Source organism: Haematobia irritans, chromosome 1 (genome assembly GCF_050003625.1).
Source record: "Haematobia irritans isolate KBUSLIRL chromosome 1, ASM5000362v1, whole genome shotgun sequence".
NCBI classification, from domain to species: domain Eukaryota; kingdom Metazoa; phylum Arthropoda; class Insecta; order Diptera; family Muscidae; genus Haematobia; species Haematobia irritans.
The window spans coordinates 42138301-42161140 of record NC_134397.1 but is presented as its reverse complement, the minus strand read 5'-3'; the positions used below and the strand labels follow the sequence as shown (position 1 = coordinate 42161140).

The following is a 22840-nucleotide window of genomic DNA, read 5'->3' as shown; positions in this document are numbered from 1 at the left end:
TTCCGATCAATAACACTTTTAGTGTCATCTTTTGGAAGTTCATACAGCTTACTACAACAAGCCATAGTCTTTGGTTTCGCTCTATTTATGATCATACCAATCGGGTAAGTTACTGAAATTGCCACTTTTCATTACGATTACACTTTTTGTGCCACCTTCTTGAAATGCTCCAAAGTAACTATGACTGAACTAACGTTAGGTTAGGTTAAAGTGGCAGCCCGATTAAGATTCAGGCTCACTTAGACTATTCAGTCCATTATGATACCACATTAAAGTACCTATTACATATGCGCACTTCTAGTTTTAACCGCTTATTTTCTTCTGTTGAACCAACCAGATTGTTCCAAAAACATTCGCAGACTGCTTAAGTTAACGTTTTCCAGGTCCGCCAGTAATCTGAAGCTATATGCCCCAAAAATTTGCTTACGCCTTACACCAAATGCAGGACACACACACAAGAGGTGTTTTATTGATTCCTTTTCCTCCGCATCATGACAGCTCATACAATAGTCATTATACTTCGCGCCAATAGTTTTTGCAAAATCGCCTATCAGGCAGCGACCCGTTATAGCAGATATCAGGAGTGATATCTGACGTATCGAGAACACTAGCATATCTAGTGTGCGGTTTAAGTTTAAATGGGGTCATATTTGCTTGGTGTCGTTACAACCCTTGCAATTCTCCCATCGAATATTTGCCATCGTAACGTTAAGAAAACTTTAAATAAATAATAAAACTTTTACTTACACTTGCTTTACATCAGTTATTTTTGCATCAGATTAGCAAATTATGATTGTTTGTGCATTTTTTCAGCCCCATCTCTCTATTATTGGACATCTGACTTTTGCACTGTTGGCAGATAATACATTTATGAACGCAATGCCAATATAATGCAGCGTAGTGATGCATTTCCCACAGAGGGTAATCACGGCATTCGATATTGAAATCTTTATCGTATCGAAAAAAATGTCCATACAAGGGATTTGATCGAAATTTGTTGCAATTTCTCTAGCATTACCAACACGGTTATCAAAGTTGGTAGAATTCTACGAAAAATTTTAGATTTTTTACTGTTTGGTAGATTGGTAGAGTTCATGATGTTTTGGTAGATTTTGTAGAATATTCCTCTGCAACTAAGAGATATCTAAATTTTTATAGAAATAATATTTTGATAAAATTTCCTATAGAAATAAAAGTTTTATAAAATTTCCTACATTTTATTTCTATAGAAAATTTAATAAAAATTTTATTTCTATAGAAAATTTTATCAAAATTTTATTTCTATAGGAAATTCTATAAAAATTTTATTTTTATAGAAAATTTAATAAAAATTTTCTATACAAATGAATTTTTGACAAAATTTTCTATTGAAATAACATTTTGACAAAATTTTCTATAGAAATAAAATTTTGACAAAATTTTCTATAGAAAAAAATTGACAAAATTTTTTATAGAAATAAAATTTTTATTAAATTTTCTATAGAAATAAAATTTTTATAAAATTTTCTATAGAAATAAAATTTTGATAAAATAGAAATAAAATTTTGAGAAAATTTTCTATAGAAATAAAATTTTGAGAAAATTTTCTATAGAAATAAATTTTTGAGAAAATTTTCTATAGAAATAAAATTTTCCATAGAAATAAAATTTTGACAAAATTTTTTATAGAAATAAAAAAATTTTCTATGGAAATAAAAATTTGCAAAATTTTCTATAGAAATAAAAATTTGACAAAATTTGTATAGAAATAAAATTTTGACAAAATTTTCTATAGAAATAAAATTTTGTTTTGTTTTGTTATTGTTGGTTTTGTTCTTTAAGCATTCTTGTTGTTTTTTGATTTCAGCTTAAAACCATGCATTGACTAAACTACTATCGTAGCTTAACCAACAGAGGAAAATAATGTTTGTCAAATTTATTTGGGCAAAGCCCTATAGACTGCAAGATGGTTGGATGGACGCACGTTTCGGAATTACCACATTCCTCATCAGCATCCTCTACTTGCAGCAAAACTATCAAACAATTATCAGAATATATTCAGGCAGTTCATTAAACCCAACAATGAACCACACTTGAACCTTCCGAAAAAAGGTTTTGCATGATAGCCGGCTTATGCCGAAATAAATTCGCATAGGAAAAGAGATATGTTTGTCCGAATTTATTTCGGCATAAGCCGGCTATCATGCAAAACTTTTTTTCGGAAGGTTCAAGTGTGGTTCATTGTTGGGTTTAATGAACTGGCTGAATATATTCTGATAATTGTTTGATAGTTTTGCTGCAAGTAGAGGATGCTGATGAGGAATGTGGTATTTCCGAAATCAAAAAATAACAACAATGCAGAAATAAAATTTTGACAAAATTTTCTATAGAAATAAAATTTTTATAAAATTTCCTTTAGAAATAAAATTTTTGGAAAAAAATTCTATAAAAATAAAATTTTGACAAAATTTTCTATAGAAATAAAATTTTGACAAAATGTCTATAGAAATAAAATTTTGACAAAATTTTCTATAGAAATAAAATTTTGACAAAATTTTCTATAGAAATAAAATTTTGACAAAATTTTCTATAGAAATAAAATTTTGACAAAATTTTCTATAGAAATAAAATTTTGACAAAATTTTCTATAGAAATAAAATTTTGACAAAATTTTCTATAGAAATAAAATTTTGACAAAATTTTCTATAGAAATAAAATTTTGACAAAATTTTCTATAGAAATAAAATTTTGACAAAATTTTCTATAGAAATAAAATTTTGACAAAATTTTCTATAGAAATAAAATTTTGACAAAATTTTCTATAGAAATAAAATTTTGACAAAATTTTCTATAGAAAAAAAAATTTGACAAAATTTTCTATAGAAATAAAATTTTGACAAAATTTTCTATAGAAATAAAATTTTGACAAAATTTTCTATAGAAATAAAATTTTCACAAAATTTTCTATAGAAATAAAATTTTGGCAAAATTTTCTATAGAAATAAAATTTTGATAAAATGTCTATAGAAATAAAATTTTGACAAAATTTTCTATAGAAATAAAATTTTGACAAAATTTTCTATAGAAATAAAATTTTGACAAAATTTTCTATAGAAATAAAATTTTGAAAAAAATTTCTATAGAAATAAAATTTTGACAAAATGTCTATAGAAATAAAATTTTGACAACATTTTCTATAGAAATAAAATTTTGACAAAATTTTCTATAGAAATAAAATTTTGACAAAATTTTCTACAGAAATAAAATTTTGACAAAATTTTCTACAGAAATAAAATTTTGACAAAATTTTCTATAGAAATAAAATTTTGACAAAATTTTCTATAGAAATAAAATTTTGACAAAATTTTCTATTGAAATAAAATTTTGACAAAATTTTCTATAGAAATAAAATTTTGATATAATTTTCTATAGAAATAAAATTTTGACAAAATTTTCTATAGAAATAAAATTTTGGCAAAATTTTCTAAAGAAATAAAATTTTGCCAACATTTTCTAAAGAAATAAAATTTTGACAAAATTTTCTAAAGAAATAAAATTTTGACAAAATTTTCTTTAGAAATAAAATATTGACAAAATTTTCTATAGAAATAAAATTTTGACAAAATTTTGTATAGAAATAAAAATTGGACAAAATTTTCTATAGAAATAAAAATTTGCAAAATTTTCTATAGAAATAAAAATTTGACAAAATTTGAATAGAAATAAAATTTTGACAAAATTTTCTATTCTATACAAAATTTTCTTGGTAGATTTTTTGTACATTTTTTTTTTTAATAAAATAAAAAAAGGGAGCTACGGTAGTGGTTAGCATGCCCGCCTTGCATATACAAGGTTATGGGTTCGATTCCTGCTCTGACCGAACACCAAAACGTTTTTCAGCGGTGGATTACTCAGTAATGCTGGTGACATTTGGTCTGGTCATTGAGCTTAACATGGAATCGGAATAGTCTAAGTGAGCCTGATACATCGGGCTGCCACCTAACCTAACCTATTAATATTTGGTAAATTATTTTTGCCACGAGTGATAACCGTGATTGCCAACCGCAAAAAGCGAAACTGAATAAAACACAATATGTGTTTGAGGATTTCAAAGTAAAAAAAAATGGACTCTATAGCATTATATTCTATGGACACATACCTCATTTTTTATTCCGAATTGAAGGGTTGAGATGACTATTTTTTAAGAATAGTAATCCATTGTCGTTGACTGGAGTAAGTGCATAGGAATTGAAATGATGTAGACTGTTTGAAAAAAAGTCACCTTATTGCAGGTTCAAAAGACGATTTCGACAGACGAAGGATGCGATCTATTGTATTCTCGGAGAAGTAGACATTTCAACATCAATTCCATCGATATTACAAATGTCTGCCATCTTAAAGCCTTTGGTCAGTAGAAGCTTTTAAACATTCACTATGGGGGTCCAGAATCGAGTTTTAAAGTCAATAATCCGACAATTACTGGGATATCGCCTGTGCACTATTTTATATATGGTTCATTGCCAAGCTAGGATACTTGCTCACGATTTCGACTATAACCAGGTTTTTGTTTAACTATTATTCGAGTTCCGTTAGTGCTAAATATTCAAAATATATTCATTATATGTAAATTTACTAAAAATTAACAACAATTTGAGCTAAAACTTACATTTTTACTTCTACTATATGGCGAAAACGATGTAAATAAAAAGAAAAAACTTTTAGGATTGAAATGTACCAATCGAAACTTTTGTCGAATAATAAAACTCGATATCGATTCCCGTGATTCGAACAAAGTAGATTTCTGTCAAAAAATGTCGATATCAAATGTCATGAACGTATCTATAATTTCGTATTTCATAAATTTCCACTCATATTAATTAGTTTGCGTACATGCCAGCTTTCCTAGGCCGTGGCCTAACTCTCCCCAGCCCATAGTGTTTCCGTGGCCAATTAATATAGAATAAGTACAAATAAGAAGATACACAAAAACATAATACTTGAGCTGGATAGACTCCATCTTAACAATCCGGCGTATACATCTTGTATCCAGTCCCTGCTTCCAATTCGATCTCTTAACTAGTGACATTATAATAACACATAACAATTTTATTTTGTTTACAATTCAAGTTCTTGTATTTTCTTGATTATACCTTCTAAAAAAGGTATACTTAAAATATTTATTACAATAGTTTTTTTTTTTTGCTTTTTAATTACAATTAAATTTAAAAAAAGCTTATTGTACAACAGTGTCTTAATATTTCTACATATTTATATATGTATATATGTAAATTATTATTTCTAATATAAAATACAAAGCATTCATACAATGTGTGAATGTACATACATACATACATACATGTGGTGGTAAATAGCAAGAACCCTGTCCCACACAGAAAAAAAAAAACAAAATATTTCTTTTTTTTTGGAAATTTTTAAACAAAATCGATGGATATATACTAAAATCGAATGATATTTAAAATGACAACCGCCGTGAGTAACTCCACTTTAAGCTCCAAGTTAATTTTTATTTACAAGGTGAAAAATAAAAAATAAAAACAAAACAAAAATATGATAAACCTTGGAGTCTTCTTCTTTAATGCTTTTTTTTACTTTTTTAAATCATTATGAATATTGATGAATTATTATTAGAAAAAGTTTAAAACTTAAAACTTCTTAAGCATTAAAATACAATACATAGTAGATATTTTATATAATATATTTTACAAAAAAAAATAGTGCTCTAACAAAGTGACTGTTATGCACAAACATGTATACATCTTTTAAATATTTTATTATATGTATAATGTCAATTAAATACATTAAAAAAGGGAAAACAATTATAAAAAACTATGGAGCAATCAAATGTATATAAGTAATATACATACGTCTACTAATATTCATTGTAATAGATACACTGGACCATATGTGATAGAGCTGAGAGAGCACACACACAGCTTTGTTATATGAAATAAATCAAAATATGTGTCCAAATCTGTACTTATTTCCCACAAAAAAATTAAATTTAGTTTAAAGTTAATTTGCATCAATTAAAAATTAATTTACAATTTACTTTTTAATCAAATCAAAAATGCATCACCATTTGTTTTGGAATTTTTTTTAAGTTGATTAGCATTTCAATATCCTAAAAAATGACCAATCTACATTAGGTGTTGACCAAAAGCGAATAATCGAATTTTTACGTTAGACAAGTCGAATTCAAATCTTTGCAATTGAAAAACTTAAATGAAAAAAATTACATATTCATTTAAATATTTTTCATTGATTGCATTGAAAGCATTTAAAATTCGACTTGTCGACTTTTCAAGATTTTTCTCTCCGATTAATTATCTTTTCAAGATTTTTAAAATAGACCAATCCCTAATTAGTGTTATCCAAAAGCAGATCTATTGATTTTCATGTTGGTGAAAGTTCACACCACAGTGAAAAAAATCGAAAAATTAATTTTAGACCTTTTTCATTAATTCAAAACAAATTTGAAAAAAGTCGAAAAAAAGGATGCAAAATTTTTTCGAATATTGATTTCCTTAGTAATACTTAATTTCGACTCAAATCCTGTTGCCCGATCCGCCAATGACCATTAATTCAAAACAAATTTGAAAAAGTCGAATAAAATAGGGATGCAAATTTTTTTCGAAAATTGATTTCCTTGGTAATATTTAATTTGGACTCGAATAGTGTAGTGTGCCCGATCTGCTAATGAGCTTTTCATTTTGGATTTTTATTGTGACCCAAATTAAATAAGCAATTGACTTTTTATTTCGACTTCCACTAATTGCAGTGTGGACTTTTCATGAATTTTAAAAATTCAAAAATTCGAATTTTTGTGTTGCTCGACTTTGACCACAAAAGATCAGCTGGCTTTTTGACATTCAAAAAAAAAAAAAAATAAACCCATTTCACAAAAGCATTTATTTCAGCTTTGAGAGATTGGTTGAGTAGAGTCAAGTGTATCTATTAATATGAATGGGTATGTATATATTAGAGGTCTGCATAATTCCATTTGTAAATGCAGAGTACACGTGTACTTGCTACATGAGTACATCTATTTGAGAGATTCGCAAAACAATTGGTACACATTTTGATGAACACCAAAAGCCACGAGTAACTTCTTGTTGCTACTCTGATGACTTCACTACCAACAAACACATATCCCTCTTTCTCTCTTATTGAAGTGTACTCAGAGTGATCACGTCGAGTATGTTGCGAGAACAAAACTTCATAGAGTACTACATGTACCACATGCAGTTTCAGAAATACAAAAAAACGGTTAGTCTCCATAATATATGTTTTGGTTTGTTATAAAGAGGGGCAAACGTTAAGGTAAGTGTGTGACATACATAAATATATGAAATATGTGATATACATACATATCTATGATTAATAATAATGGAAAGTTTTGCTTCGCACATACTGAGAAATACTTGTGGTACCACGTGAAGTGAAGAGAATCCATGTTGTACTTTTTCTCAAGTACTTACATTTTTATTGTTCCTTTTTTTCGGAACACATATTGTTTCGGATAAGTAATTGGTGGTATTTGACAAGCAAGTGTTCTCTTCACTTCACTACTTGCGCTCTGAGAGAAAGACAGAGTATGTACTATATTCGACAGCGAATTGCATACATGCAGTGAAAAGTTATTCGATGCAGACCTCTAGTATATATCACATTAGTTTTTCTTATAATTATTTTTCTTTCTCTCTCTCTCTCTCTCTCTCCATTTTATATGAGAGTTATTGGGATGAGTTGTTTATATGGTTCATGATGCATGATTACGTATTTAAATGATAACGCATTTGCGTTTTCGTAGATCTATTTGTTGGCATTGTATTTGCAATGCCTGTACCACCACTACCGCCAGAACGATGATGATACATTTGTGGAACACTGACAACAGGTGCTGCCACTGTGGAATTAGTAGCAGCATTGCTACCGCTACTACTCATCATCCAACTATTACCTTGATGGAGAATCGTTAAAGTCTGAGATGGATTAGTTGCTGTAGACGTTATGGGCTGCTGAAAATAGTAAAACACAAAAAAACATGTTATGCGTTGTAATTATTTTTTCCCTAAAAAAATAATTTGGACGAAGATAAAATTTCGAGGAAGTTTTCCACAGAGATAAAATTTTCTATAGAAATAAATTTTTGACGAACTTTTTATAGAAATAGAAAAACAATTTCGAGATAAAATTTCGACAAAATTTTCTATAGAGATACAATTTTGAGAAAATTTTCTATAGAGATAAAATTTCGACGAAATTTTTTATAGATATAAAATTTCGACGAAATTTTCGATAGATATAAAATTTCGAGGAAATTTTCTATAGAGATAAAATTTCGACGAAATTTTCTATAGAGATAAAATTTCGACGAAATTTTCTATAGAAATCAAATTTCGACGAAATTTTCTATAGAAATCAAATTTCGACGAAATTTTCTATAGAAATCAAATTTTGACGAAATTTTCTATAGAAATCAAATTTCGACAAAATTTTCTATAGAGATACAATTTCGACGAAATTTTCTATAGAGATAAAATTTCGACGAAATTTTCTATAGAGATAAAATTTCGACGAAATTTTCTATAGAGATAAAATTTCGACGAAATTTTCTATAGAGATAAAATTTCGACGAAATTTTCTATAGAAATCAAATTTCGACGAAATTTTCTATAGAAATCAAATTTTGACGAAATTTTCTATAGAAATCAAATTTTGACGAAATTTTCTATAGAAATCAAATTTCGACGAAATTTTCTATAGAGATATAATTTCGACGAAATTTTCTATAGAGATAAAATTTCGACGAAATTTTCTATAGAGATAAAATTTCGACGAAATTTTCTATAGAGATACAATTTCGACGAAATTTTCTATAGAGATAAAATTTCGACGAAATTTTCTATAGAGATAAAATTTCGACGAAATTTTCTATAGAGATAAAATTTCGACGAAATTTTCTATAGAGATAAAATTTCGACGAAATTTTCTATAGAGATAAAATTTCGACGAAATTTTCTATGGAGATAAAATTTCGACGAAATTTTCTATAGAAATCAAATTTCGACGAAATTTTCTATAGAAATCAAATTTCGACGAAATTTTCTATAGAGATACAATTTCGACGAAATTTTCTATAGAGATAAAATTTAGACGAAATTTTCTATAGAGATAAAATTTAGACGAAATTTTCTATAGAGATAAAATTTCGATGAAATTTTCTATAGAGATAAAATTTCGATGAAATTTTCTATAGAGATAAAATTTCGACGAAATTTTCTATAGAGATAAAATTTCGATGAAATTTTCTATAGAGATAAAATTTCGATGAAATTTTCTATAGAAATCAAAATTCGACGAAATTTTCTATAGAGATAAATTTTCGACGAAATTTTCTATAGATATAACATTTCGACGAAATTTTCTATAGATATAACATTTCGACGAAATTTTCTATAGAGATAAAATTTCGACGAAATTTTCTATAGAGATACAATTTCGACGAAATTTTCTATATGAAATTTTTCGATGAAATTTTCTATAGAGATAAAATTTCGATGAAATTTTCTATATAAATCAAAATTCGACGAAATTTTCGATAGAGATAAAATTTCGACGAAATTTTCTATAGATATAACATTTCGACGAAATTTTCTATAGATATAACATTTCGACGAAATTTTCTATAGAGATAAAATTTCGACGAAATTTTCTATAGAGATAAAATTTCGACGAAATTTTCTATAGAGATAAAATTTCGACGAAATTTTCTATAGAGATAAAATTTCGACAAAATTTTCTATAGAGATAAAATTTCGACGAAATTTTCTATATAGATAAAACCTCGTCGAAATTTTTTATAGAAATAAAATTTCGACGAAATTTTCTATAGAGATACAATTTCGACGAAATTTTCTATAGAGATAAAATTTCGACGAAATTTTCTATATAGATAAAATTTCGACGAAATTTTCTATATAGATAAAATTTCGACGAAATTTTCTATAGAAATCAAATTTCGACGAAATTTTCTATAGAAATCAAATTTCGACGAAATTTTCTATAGAGATAAAATTTCGACGAAATTTTCTATATAGATAAAATTTCGACGAAATTTTCTATAGAGATAAAATTTGGACGAAATTTTCTATAGATATAAAATTTCTACGAAATTTTCCATAGAAATTAAATTTTGACGAAATTTTCTATAGAAATCAAATTTCGACGAGTTTCTATAGAGATAAAATTTCGACGAAATTTTCTATAGAGATAAAATTTCGACGAAATTTTCTATAGAGATAAAATTTCGACGAAATTTTCTATAGAGATAAAATTTCGACGAAATTTTCTATAGATATAACATTTCGACGAAATTTTCTATAGAGATAAAATTTCGACGAAATTTTCTATAGAGATACAATTTCGACGAAATTTTCTATATGAAATTTTTCGATGAAATTTTCTATAGAGATAAAATTTCGATGAAATTTTCTATATAAATCAAAATTCGACGAAATTTTCGATAGAGATAAAATTTCGACGAAATTTTCTATAGATATAACATTTCGACGAAATTTTCTATAGATATAACATTTCGACGAAATTTTCTATAGAGATAAAATTTCGACGAAATTTTCTATAGAGATAAAATTTCGACGAAATTTTCTATAGAGATAAAATTTCGACGAAATTTTCTATAGAGATAAAATTTCGACAAAATTTTCTATAGAGATAAAATTTCGACGAAATTTTCTATATAGATAAAACCTCGTCGAAATTTTTTATAGAAATAAAATTTCGACGAAATTTTCTATAGAGATACAATTTCGACGAAATTTTCTATAGAGATAAAATTTCGACGAAATTTTCTATATAGATAAAATTTCGACGAAATTTTCTATATAGATAAAATTTCGACGAAATTTTCTATAGAAATCAAATTTCGACGAAATTTTCTATAGAAATCAAATTTCGACGAAATTTTCTATAGAGATAAAATTTCGACGAAATTTTCTATATAGATAAAATTTCGACGAAATTTTCTATAGAGATAAAATTTGGACGAAATTTTCTATAGATATAAAATTTCTACGAAATTTTCCATAGAAATTAAATTTTGACGAAATTTTCTATAGAAATCAAATTTCGACGAGTTTCTATAGAGATAAAATTTCGACGAAATTTTCTATAGAGATAAAATTTCGACGAAATTTTCTATAGAGATAAAATTTCGACGAAATTTTCTATAGAGATAAAATTTCGACGAAATTTTCTATAGAGATAAAATTTCGACGAAATTTTCTAGAGAAAAATTTCGACGAAATTTTCTAAAGATAAAATTTCGACGAAATTTTCTATAAAAATCAAATTTTGACGAAATTTTCTATAGAAATAAAATTTCGACGAAATTTTCTATAGAAATCAAATTTTGACGAAATTTTCTATAGAAATAAAATTTCTACGAAATTTTCTATAGAAATCAAATTTCGACGAAATTTTCTATAGAGATAAAATTTCGACGAAATTTTCTACAGATATAAAATTTCGACGAAATTTTCTATAGAGATAAAATTTCGACGAAATTTTCTATAGAGATAAAATTTCGACGACATTTTCTATAGAGATAAAATTTCGACGAAATTTTGCATATAATTATAATTTTCCATATAATCAAATTTCGACGAAATTTTCATAGAAATCAAATTTCGAAGAAATTTTCATAGAAATCAAATTTCGACGAAATTTTCTATAACAATCAAATTTCGACAAAATTTTTTTCAACGCTTAATATGAGATATTTACTATATCTTAATATATATTTAACATTTAGTATTTTTACTATTTATAAATATTTTTTTTTTATTCTTATTTCTATTTACTACACCATTGTCTTAAAGATTTTATCTAGTTTTTTTTATATATACCATTGTTGAAGTTTATATTTTATTATAATTTTGTGTGATGCAGGATTTTAGGTCTATTTATTGACTTTTGTATCACTTCGTACGATAATAAATGAAATGAAAATCAAATTTCGACGAAATTTTCTATAAAAATCAAATTTCGACGAAATTTTCTACAGAAGTCAAATTTTGATTAACTTTTCTATAGAAATCAAATTTCGACGAAATTTTCTTTAGAAATAAAATTTCTTTGAGCTTTTATTTTAGTGGAACGTGTTAGCTAATCCAATTTCAAATTAAATTAAATGGTGGGTTTTATACTTACAGGAAAACGTTGTATGGGTATACTGTATGTAGTATTACAACGTAATTGTGGATTACCCAAGGAGCTATTGTTTACCGGTCTTAAGTAAGTATTTGAAGGTAGTTTTAACATATCAGATGAGGAAGGTGTCACAGTTTTAGCCGATGATGATACATTCTTTCCCAATATTTTCTCTTTTTTTGTTACCGATACTGATGGGGAGGATTTTGCATTGACATTAACAGGTGATGGCAGCGGAGTTGACTTTCCAATATGATGACGCTGAAACATGAATAAGACAATTACTTTAATAGATTTGTATAATTTATTGATCGACTGCTTACTTCCTGCATCATATTTTGTGTTTGTTTAGTAGATGTTGGGATGTTCAGATCTTGGGTGCTTGATGATCGAGTTTGCGCACAATTTGAGGCATGGCGAGACCAATGTAACTGCTGGCAGGGATAATCACAGTAGGAGGTATTCCAACAGCAATAAAAATTGGCCTCATGACCACACTGGGCACACCATTGTTTTCTCTTAGTTTCCTCGACCAAACGTTTCCACTCGACTTCACGTAATTTCCATTCCACTTCCTTCTGTTTCCATTCCTGTTCACGTTGTTTCCATTCGTTTTGACATTGTTTTCGAGTTTCATTTACCAAACGTTGTTTCTCGTTTTCCGCAGCCTTACGTATATCCTCTTGAGCCAATTTAGCCCGTTCCAATTCCATATTGACTAAAGTCAACTTACTTTGAAGACTTGTTATATCATCACCTTGTGCCAAATCGGCTATTGTATCTTCTATAGCGGACATAAAAACCTCTGTAACCTGCAGTAAAAAGGGGGTTTAATCAAGCAATCCACTTGGTTTGCTAGAAATTGTCATTTGGATTTCATCCACTTACCTTAAATGAATTTTGAAATAGACGGCTACACACAGGACCTGCCTGTGAGGGAAACTTGGGTTGAACATCCAGGGTCAACAATGATTTCGGACGTGGAGCTAGTTTCGGTAGAACTCGGCATATACTTTCAGCTATAGTCTGTGTTTGAGCTTCAATGTTGAGTTGGGGCGATGTTACAGAAACATTTGTAGAGTTGGGCGGTGATATCGATTCCGTTATGCCACTGCCATTTAAAAGCGAGTTACTCAAGCTTGTACCCGAAAGGCCAGCTAAAGGTGGAGGATTTGATAAGCATAAAGCATTTATATGATTTTGAGAGGGCGGAGGTGGAGGAGGAGGAGTTGCCATTGATGTTGAGCTAGGAGGAAGTACAGTTGAAGACACAACAGTTAAAGGTGAATTTCTTGTCATTGCTGTCGATGAGGAGGATGACGTCGATGTTACCATGGACGCCGAAGAAGATATAACAACTAACGGAGTCTTTGAACCAACCACAACCGAAGGACTTGATAGACTTCCCAACGTTCCGGATACAGTTAAAGTTACAGCAGCATTACGAGCCATAGAGTTGTGAGCATTGTTGACAGAGGGTAGGGTTTTGGAGACTGCAGTTAGTGGTGGCACCGGTACACTAGACATCATGGTACCCATAGATTCTGCACTACGTGAAGTTGCTGCCACATCCGCTGGTATGGTTACCATAGTATTTCTTGACATTGGCCTCTTGATTGTATCTAGATTTTGACTTACACTGGCAATTACCAGTGACGGACTGGATATGGTATTATCCATTGATGAGGCCTTAATTTTTTCAGTTATGGCATAATTTTGCGGAAATGGTTTCTTTGCTCTTGTGACAGCTCCCGGACTACAATCATTTTGTATGTATGCTGATGCTGGCAAAGGTCCATATGGAACACCCTTTAAAGCGATACGTTTATTAGTAGTTGCTTGTTGACCTATATTCTTATTGGGAATTTTCTGTATAGTAGTATCACCCACAACTCTAACATCACCACTTTTTGATGTCAATGGATTTTCAGATGTTTGATTTAAGGTCTTTGCAGAATTATTATTTTGAGTAGAATTCTGATTAAGTGCTTTCTCATTGTGCATTTCACTTTCTCCTTCATCGGAAAAAATTTCCTCTTTAACTTGAGTCAGTAAATTAGAAAGGGGATTTAGTATTTTCGGAGGAGAGTTATTACTCGATAGAGTTGCTGCAGTGGAGGAGGGTCTGTCGGTTTCTTCTGGAGGCTGTTCAGTATTTGTTGTTGTTGTCGCTGCTTCTTTGTCTAACGTTTTGTTGGTATCCGTTGTGGTAGTTTCTTTTTCCTTTGCGCATTCTTCTTCATGATCAGATACAACTTCTTGTTTAACTTCCACAAAGGGCACCAAACCTTTTAGGGCTTTGGTAAGTTTTTGATCTTCCTCAGCTTTATTTTTTGCCACAACGGTAGTTTTCTTTTCAACCGAATTAGACGATACATTATTGGCCATTGTGTTATCGCCAAGTCCTTTTGATTGTGGTGAAGAAGTATTGGAGAGTAATGTTGCAACTGGAGATTCTTTGGGGACTTTTTTAATGGTTACGCCCTGCTTCGTTCTAACCAGATTCTCAACTACTTTCTGTACTGAGGAAGTCTTGACATCATTGTTATTTGGTATTTCCGTCATTGATGCTTGCTTATCTCCAATATCTTCCGGAGCCGAGCATTTTTCCTTAGATAAATTCTTTATAATTACCACTGGATATTTAGGATCAATCACTTTGCCATACTTTTCTCTTGATTTATCTGTAGCTGCAACATCTGATTTATTTTTTTGTTTATCATTATTGAATTCGTCATCATTACTTTCATCTGCTTTATGTTTTTTCACTAGGAGTAATTCTTGGCTCTCATTCGCTGACTTGCGTTTCAATATGACTGTACTCAACTTTGATGAGTTACTATCATCCGAGGTTACCTTGGATACAACTTCATATTTTGCAGGGGTTATTTGCATTGCGGCCACTGGTTCATCCATTTTCTTTTCCCCCTCCATTGACGAGGGACATTTCTTTTTCTTGGACAATGAAACTTGCATATCGGTTTCTTCCTCTTGATGTATCACAGATGATTGCTGAGCAACAGGAGTACTGAGATCTGGGGTACTTGAAGCCTTTTGTACTATGGACAAGTTATTATCGGCTGTTTTATAAATTTTAAATTGCAATGGCGGCTTGGCAGCCCCCGTCTGTTGATGATGTTTTGTAATAAACTCCTGTACACCTGGCATCATTTCTTCCAATTGTTTCATTTCATCTGCAGGATCATAGGGTGTCTTAAAGGGGGCATATTTAAAAGCTCCTATTTTATTTTTAATTTTTTCAATGTGTTGTTCCACCTCTTTCATGCAATCGGCTAATTCTCGGGCCGCTTTTTTTCCAGTTTGTGTATTGGGATCTTGTAAAGAGTAGAGGTAACAATCCTTTACCGATACAAATGCCCTATCATGTTGGCCAAAAAATCGAACATTTACCGAAGAATTTTGTCCAAAATTCATTGCTTTTGCTGGCCAATAGGGAAATCCCTTCAATTTTGCCCACAATAACAAATGAGGATGGGAACAAACTTCCAAGAACCAATCTTTACGACTATTGGCATTTGAATAACATTCTGGGCATGTCTCGATTTCGTTGATTTCTTGTCGACATATTTTCAAAATGTTTTTAGTGGCCAAAATCAGTTTATTTTTATCTGGAAGAAAAAAATTAACCGCTGTTATTTGAAAAATTTCCCATCTGATATCTGAAGATTTTGGCTTACTTGGCAAAATGTGGGCATTATGTACCATCCATTTTACATCATTGACAAACTCTTCGGTGTTTCGATATTCTTTTGCTTTAATTTTTTTATCCAGAGTTTCAAAGCTAACTGGGTTTATAATAAGATCTCTATACCTTTCAACTTTTCCATAGGGCAGTTCCAACGAAAAGCTCTGCAATTAAAATATAAAAAATGCAGTAGGCTATAAAAAGGACCATTAACCATAAATTTATTAGTCTCTACAAAATAAATATATTAAATATTAAAAAACTAAAACAACTACAATAATATAAAGTATTGTAATATGCATTGCTGTCTCAGAGAGAGATAAGAGAACGAGAAAGAGAATTGCTACAAATAAAATGAGATAGCAAAGAAATCAAAAAAAAAAACTAAAAAGAACGAAGAGTTATAACGAATTTACAACAAAAAAGAAAACAAAGCCAAAAAGTCTACAATGTACCAAACAATTCGCTCAATACACACTCATCCATGAAAAAAAAAATTACATACAACAATTAAATCAAACGCCGCTGGTATTGCTAATAGTATGTCATACATACACACACACACACCAAATGACGTATTAAAAAAACAAAATATCAAACAACGAGTATAAGCGATAAAAAAAATATTGAGTGCACGAAAGAAAATAAAGACACCTAAGGTGCGTACAGAAATTATTAACTCTATAAATATAAGTAGGAATGTAATGCTATATTTTAGATAAATTTGAAATATGGATATATAATACAAACATGAATCTATCGTAATAGGCTTAAATTAGTATACATATAAATGAAGGAAAATAATGTTCTTCTTCTTCTTCTTATTGTTATTATTGACCTATATCGCAAACTATAATGTCAAATAAATATAGCAACAAGTGACTTTTTACGATACCATCTTTATGTAATAACGAAAAAAAAAGATTTTCTATTTTAAAAATCCACTTACCCCTCTACCAACTCGCATGCGTACCAATGCGTGTGTAAGCAATTGATTTATTAAATCCGCTGACAATTCATTGCGTCGAGACCTTTGAATGTAACATCAATAAACGCGAGAAAAAGCGACGATATTTTTATTATACCACGAAAAGAAGAATAAGAAAAGATGTTAAGTTTTATTATTTTTTAATAAAAAATGTTTAACTTACTTTTTCGTGCTATTCAAAAGATTATCCACTGTTGTACATTCCGGACACACCCATACACAATCGGGTTTTGCTTTAACACAGGAGGTATGAAAACTGCGTATACATTTCGAGCATGCCATATTAGCATTAGCTTCATGACATTTCCAACAGAACCAATCGGATCCGTCCTGCAATATAAAAAAAAACGAAGAAACAATAAATAAAATAAAAATTATTTTGGGAATGGAAAATAAGTAAATAAAACATATTCGTAAAAGCAAACAAGTAAGGAAAGTCTAAAGTCGGGCGGGGCCGACTATATTATACCCTGCACCACTTTGTAGATCTAAATTTTCGATACCATATCACATCCGTAAATGTGTTGGGGGCTACATATAAAGGTTTGTCCCAAATACATACATTTAAATATCACTCGATCTGGACAGAATTTGATAGACTTCTAAAGGAAAATGTTGGTATTTTGACCATTTTTGTCGAAATCAGAAAAACATATATATGGGAGCTATATCTAAATCTGAGCCGATTTCAACCAAATTTGGCACGCATAGCAACAATGCTAATTCTACTCTCTGTGCAAAATTTCAACTAAATAGGAGTTAAAAATTGGCCTCTGTGGTCATATGAGTGTAAATCGGGCGAAAGCTATATATGGGAGATATATCCAAATCTGAACCGATTTCAACCAAATTTGGCACACATAGTAACAATGCTAATTCTACTCCCTGTGCCAAATTTCAACTAAATCGGAGTTAAAAATTGGCCTCTGTGGGCAAATGAGTGTAAATCGGGCGAAAGCTATATATGGGAGATATATCTAAATCTGAACCGATTTGGCTGATATTTTGCAAGTTTTTCGAGACCCATAAAATATTCGGATGTACGGTATCCAAATCCGGTAGTAAATATTATGGACTGTATGATGTGGGCTAAAGTAGCAGCAGGAGGATAACTTAACAATAGGAGAGTTGTGGATGTTAGTTAACCAGTTGTCATAATTTCTCGATAAATGAGAAATTAAAATCAAAAAGAAAACAAGAGTTGAGAATAAAAACAAGTATATACAGAAGTAAAGGGTGATACGGTCAAAATTTGGTCAATATAAACTTTACTTATTTCTTTCAATTTTGCATTTAAAAAACCTGAACACCCCTCATTTTGAAGGTGTGTGTGTAGAATGTTGCTCCTATTTTGATTTTGGAATTCACTCTTCAGTTGTCAAAATGCCGTCCAAGCAAGAAGAGCAGCGTATCAAAATTTTACTCGCGCATCGCGAAAATCCGAGCTACTCGCACGCAAAGCTGGCAAAATCGCTAAAAGTTGCCAAATCAACCGTTACAAATGTAATTAAAGTGTTTGGGGAACATTTGTCGACAGCCAGGAAGTCTGGATCGTGGGGAAATCGAAAACCGGAAGCCGCTGAGACGACAAAGAGAGTTGCCGGTAGTTTCAAGCGAAACCCTAACCTCTCTCTCCGAGATGCCGCAAATAAGCTGGGTGTATCGTCTACAACCATGCATCGAGCCCAAAAACGAGCCGGACTATCGACTTACAAGAAGGTAGTGACTCCAAATCGCGATGATAAACAAAATACGACGGCCAAAGCGCGAACCCGGAGGCTGTTCACGATGATGCTGACGAAGTTTGACTGCGTGGTAATGGACGACGAAACCTACGTCAAAGCCGACTACAAGCAGCTTCCGGAACAGGAGTTTTATACGGCAAAAGGAAGGGGAAAGGTAGCAGATATTTTCAAGCACATAAAACTGTCAAAGTTCGCAAAGAAATATCTGGTTTGGCAAGCCATCTGTACCTGTGGCTTGAAAAGCAGCATTTTCATAGCTTCCGGGACTGTCAACCAAGAAATTTACGTGAAAGAGTGTTTGAACCGTGTTTCTTCAGGAAAGGCAGCAGACGTTTGCCTTTCCTGAAGAAACACGGTTGTTCCGTACTGTTTTGGCCGGATTTGGCATCTTGCCATTACGGTAAAAAGGCCATGGAGTGGTACGCCGCCACCAACGTGCAGGTGGTTCCCAAGGACAAGAACCCTCCCAACACGCCAGAGCTCCGCCCAATTGAGAAATACTGGGCTATTGTCAAGCGGAACCTAAAGAATACCAAAAAAATTGCTAAGGAAGAGCAGCAGTTCAAGGCAAACTGGCTTTCTGCGGCGAAGAAGGTGGACAAGGTGGCTGTACAAAATCTGATGGCAGGTGTCAAGCGTGAGGCCCGGCAATTCGGATTTGGAAAAGCGAAAGCCTAACTGAATATTTTTCCTGAATTTTATACTAATTGAACTTGAAAAAGAAATTTAATTTGATTTTTTAAATAAACGATTTCACCGATTTACACGCGTTTTCCCTTGACCAAATTTTGACCGTATCACCCTTTAAATTCGGCCGGGCCGAATCTTAAATACCCACCATAATGAATCAAATATAATAATTTTCTTTGAAAGTTTCAGGGGGGTTTGATGACAGATATTTTCCCAAGCAGATCAGTGCGCCTTCTATATCCTCAATAAGTGAAATCGGTCTATATGGAGGCCTTACCAAATGGACCGATAAAACTAAATCATATACACTTTGTTATGGGTCTAAAATGCTAGTATATTTTCAATTTGTGGCAAATCGGATAAAAACTACAATTTCTAGAAACCCTTGAGTAAAATCGGGAGTTCGCTATAATGGGGGCTATACAAAAACATGGAAGGATACAAACTACGGATTCTAGAAGCCCAAGAAGTAAAATCGGGAGATCGGTCTATATGGGGGCTACATCAAAACATGGACCTATACCCACCATTTGCAGCACACCTCTTAGGGTCCTATAGTACCTCTAGGTTTCAAATTACAGGTAAATTGGATTAAAACTACGGATTCTAGAAGCCCAAGAAGTAAAATCGGGAGGTCGGCCTATATGGGGGATATATCAAAACATCGACCGATAATCACCATTTTCGGCACACCTCTTTATGGTCCTAGAATACCTATAGATTTCCAATTTCAGGCAAATCGGATAGAAAATACACTTTCTAGACGCACAAGAAGCAAAATCGGGAAATCGGTCCATATGGGGGCTATACCAAAACATGAACCGATAGGCACCATTTTCGGTACACTTTTTGATGGTCCTAAAATATCTCTAGATTTCCAATTTCAGGCAAATTGGCAAAAACTACAGTTTTTATAAGCCCAAGACCCCAAATCGGGAGGTCGGTTTATATGGGGAATATATCAAAACTTTGACCGAACTTGACCTGCCTGCAAACAAAAGACGAATCTGTGCCAAATTTCAGGACAATAGCTCCATTATTGAAGGCTGTAGCGTGATTACAACAGACAGACAGACGGACATGCTTATATCGTCTTAGAATTTCTCCCTTATCAAGAATATATATACTTTATATAGTTGGATATTTATATATAGATATATTTCGATGTGTTACAAACGGAATGACAAACTCATTATACCCCCGTCACCATTCTATGTGGTGGGTATCACAAGTATATACGGCCGTAAGTTCGGCCAGGCCGAATCTTATGTACCCTCCACCATGGATTGCGTAGAAACTTCTACTAAAGACGGTCATCCACAATTAAATTACTTGGGTTGCGGCCGATGGCAAGGCATCTTAAAACTTCTTAACATCATCTTCTAAATTGTGAGTTAGTCCATGCGGGATATATAGTAGACCAAAGAAAGGTCTATTAAATACGTATATGTTCAGTTTTTAATCGGTATATATAGATAAGAAATAATTGCGAACCGTTATGAACTTTTCTTCTGTAATTATAGAGCCAGAATTGAAATATGGAGGCTTTATATGGGGGCTATATACAATTATGAATACGACTCTACCAAAAATGGCAGATTTTTTACTGTTTGGTAGATTGGTAGAATTCTTGATGTTTTGGAAGATTTTGCAAAATACTCCTCTCCAACTATGAAGGGTCCATGAATTTTCTATAGTAATAACATTTTGACAAAATTTTCTATAGAAATAAAATGCTGACAAAATTTTCGATAGAAATAAAATTTTGACAAAATTTTCCATAGAAATAAATTTTTGACAAAATTTTCTATAGAATTAAAATGTTGACAAAAATTTCTATAGAAATAAAATTTTGACAAAATTTTCTATAGAAATATAAAATTTTGACAAAATTTTCTATGGCAATCAAATTTGGTAGATTATTTTTGGCTCGAGTAGCAATCGTGATTTTTCTGTGATTGGGGATCGGTTTATTTGTGGGCTATATATAATATAGATCGATACGGACCAATTTTGGCATGGTTGTTATCGGCCATACACTAGCGAAATGTACAAAATTTCAACCGGATCGGATGAATTTTGCTTCTTCCGGTTCCGGAGGTCAAATCTGGCGATCGCTTTATATGGGAGCTATATATAATTATGAACCGATATGGTTGTTAGAGACCATATACTAACACCATGTACTAAGTTTCAACCGGATCGGATGAATTTTACTCCTCCAAGATGCTCCGGATGTCAAATCTGGGGATTGGTTTATATAAGGCCTATATATAATTATGGACCGACATGGACCAATTCTGGCATGGTTGTTAGAGACCATATACTAACATCACGTACCAAAATTCAACCGGATCGGATGAAATTTGCTTCTCTAAGAGGCTCCGCAAGCCAAATCTGGGGATCGGTTTATATGGCGCTCTATATAATTATGGACCGATGTGGACCAATTTTTGCATTGTTGTTAGAGACCATATCCACGTACCAAATTTCAGCCGGATCAGATGAAATTTAATTCTCTTTGAGGCTCTACAAGCCAAATCTGGGGATCGGTTTATATAAGGGTTATACGTAAAAGTGATCCGATATGACCCATTCGCAATACCATCCGACCTACATCAATAACAACTACTTGTGCCAAGTCGATAGCTTGTTTCGTTTGGAAGCTAGCCTGATTACAACAGACGGACGGACGGACATGCTTAGATCGACTCAGAATTTCACCACGACCCAGAACATATATACTTTATGGGGTCTGAGAGCAATATTTCGATGTGTTACAAACGGAATGACAAAATTAATATATCCCCCATCCTATGTCAGAGGGTATAAAAAACCAAGAGTTACAATTTGTGGGTTTGTGAGTTTATTGAAATATGCTAACCGTTTGAGATTTAAAAGGCAATAGAAAGCCTATTTAAGCCTAGCACGTAAGTCTTTAAACCTACATACAACATTTTTAAATCATATTTCACAATAACAGTAAAGTATTTGGTAATTTCGAAGATTTTTAGGATTTCAAAGATACATTTTTATAATTCACAATAATTCATACTACGTTTAATGCAAAAATTTATTAATTTAAAATAAGGATAAATGTTAAATTTAGATAATAGAATGTTTGTAAGTCTTTAAGCCTACACACAAAAAATTATCACCAACATTTTTTCAATTAAACACTTAATTGAATTTGGAAACGGATTCAATTAATATGTTAATTGATTCCATTAATTATTTAATCAAATCCGAATAAAACCCAATTAAAAAAATGATTGATATTTGTTATGTTTCCAATTAAAATATTAATTGATTCAATCAATTTGTTAATCAATTCGGAAATAATTTTCAATTACAAACGTGATTGAAATTTTTCCGTTTCCAATTACACATGTGATTGATCCAATCACTTTTGTGATTGAAATTGAATAATTTTGAGCAATGGAAAGAGCGAAAAGAGAACAAGAGAATGGGTATTTATTC

General features: G+C 31.1%; 1 protein-coding gene across 2 annotated transcripts in view; it reads right to left on the bottom strand.

Moving 5' to 3' along the window:
* Positions 1-7706: 7706 nt before the first annotated feature.
* The window catches only part of Zmynd8 (Zinc finger MYND-type containing 8), a 33025-nt gene continuing 17891 nt past the window's right edge, over positions 7707-22840 (bottom strand). Inside the window, exons 4-10 of one of the 2 annotated variants that reach the window (XM_075290071.1) lie at positions 17089-17255; positions 16887-16968; positions 15930-16101; positions 13120-15860; positions 12555-13043; positions 12232-12492; positions 7707-8018 (exon numbers count right to left, since the gene is read on the bottom strand). In XM_075290071.1, the coding sequence (XP_075146186.1) occupies positions 7773-8018; positions 12232-12492; positions 12555-13043; positions 13120-15860; positions 15930-16101; positions 16887-16968; positions 17089-17255 (4158 nt within the window). In that variant the 3' untranslated portion in view covers positions 7707-7772. The remainder of the gene's footprint in view (positions 8019-12231; positions 12493-12554; positions 13044-13119; positions 15861-15929; positions 16102-16886; positions 16969-17088; positions 17256-22840) is intronic. The other variant, XM_075290073.1, reaches the window with a different exon arrangement.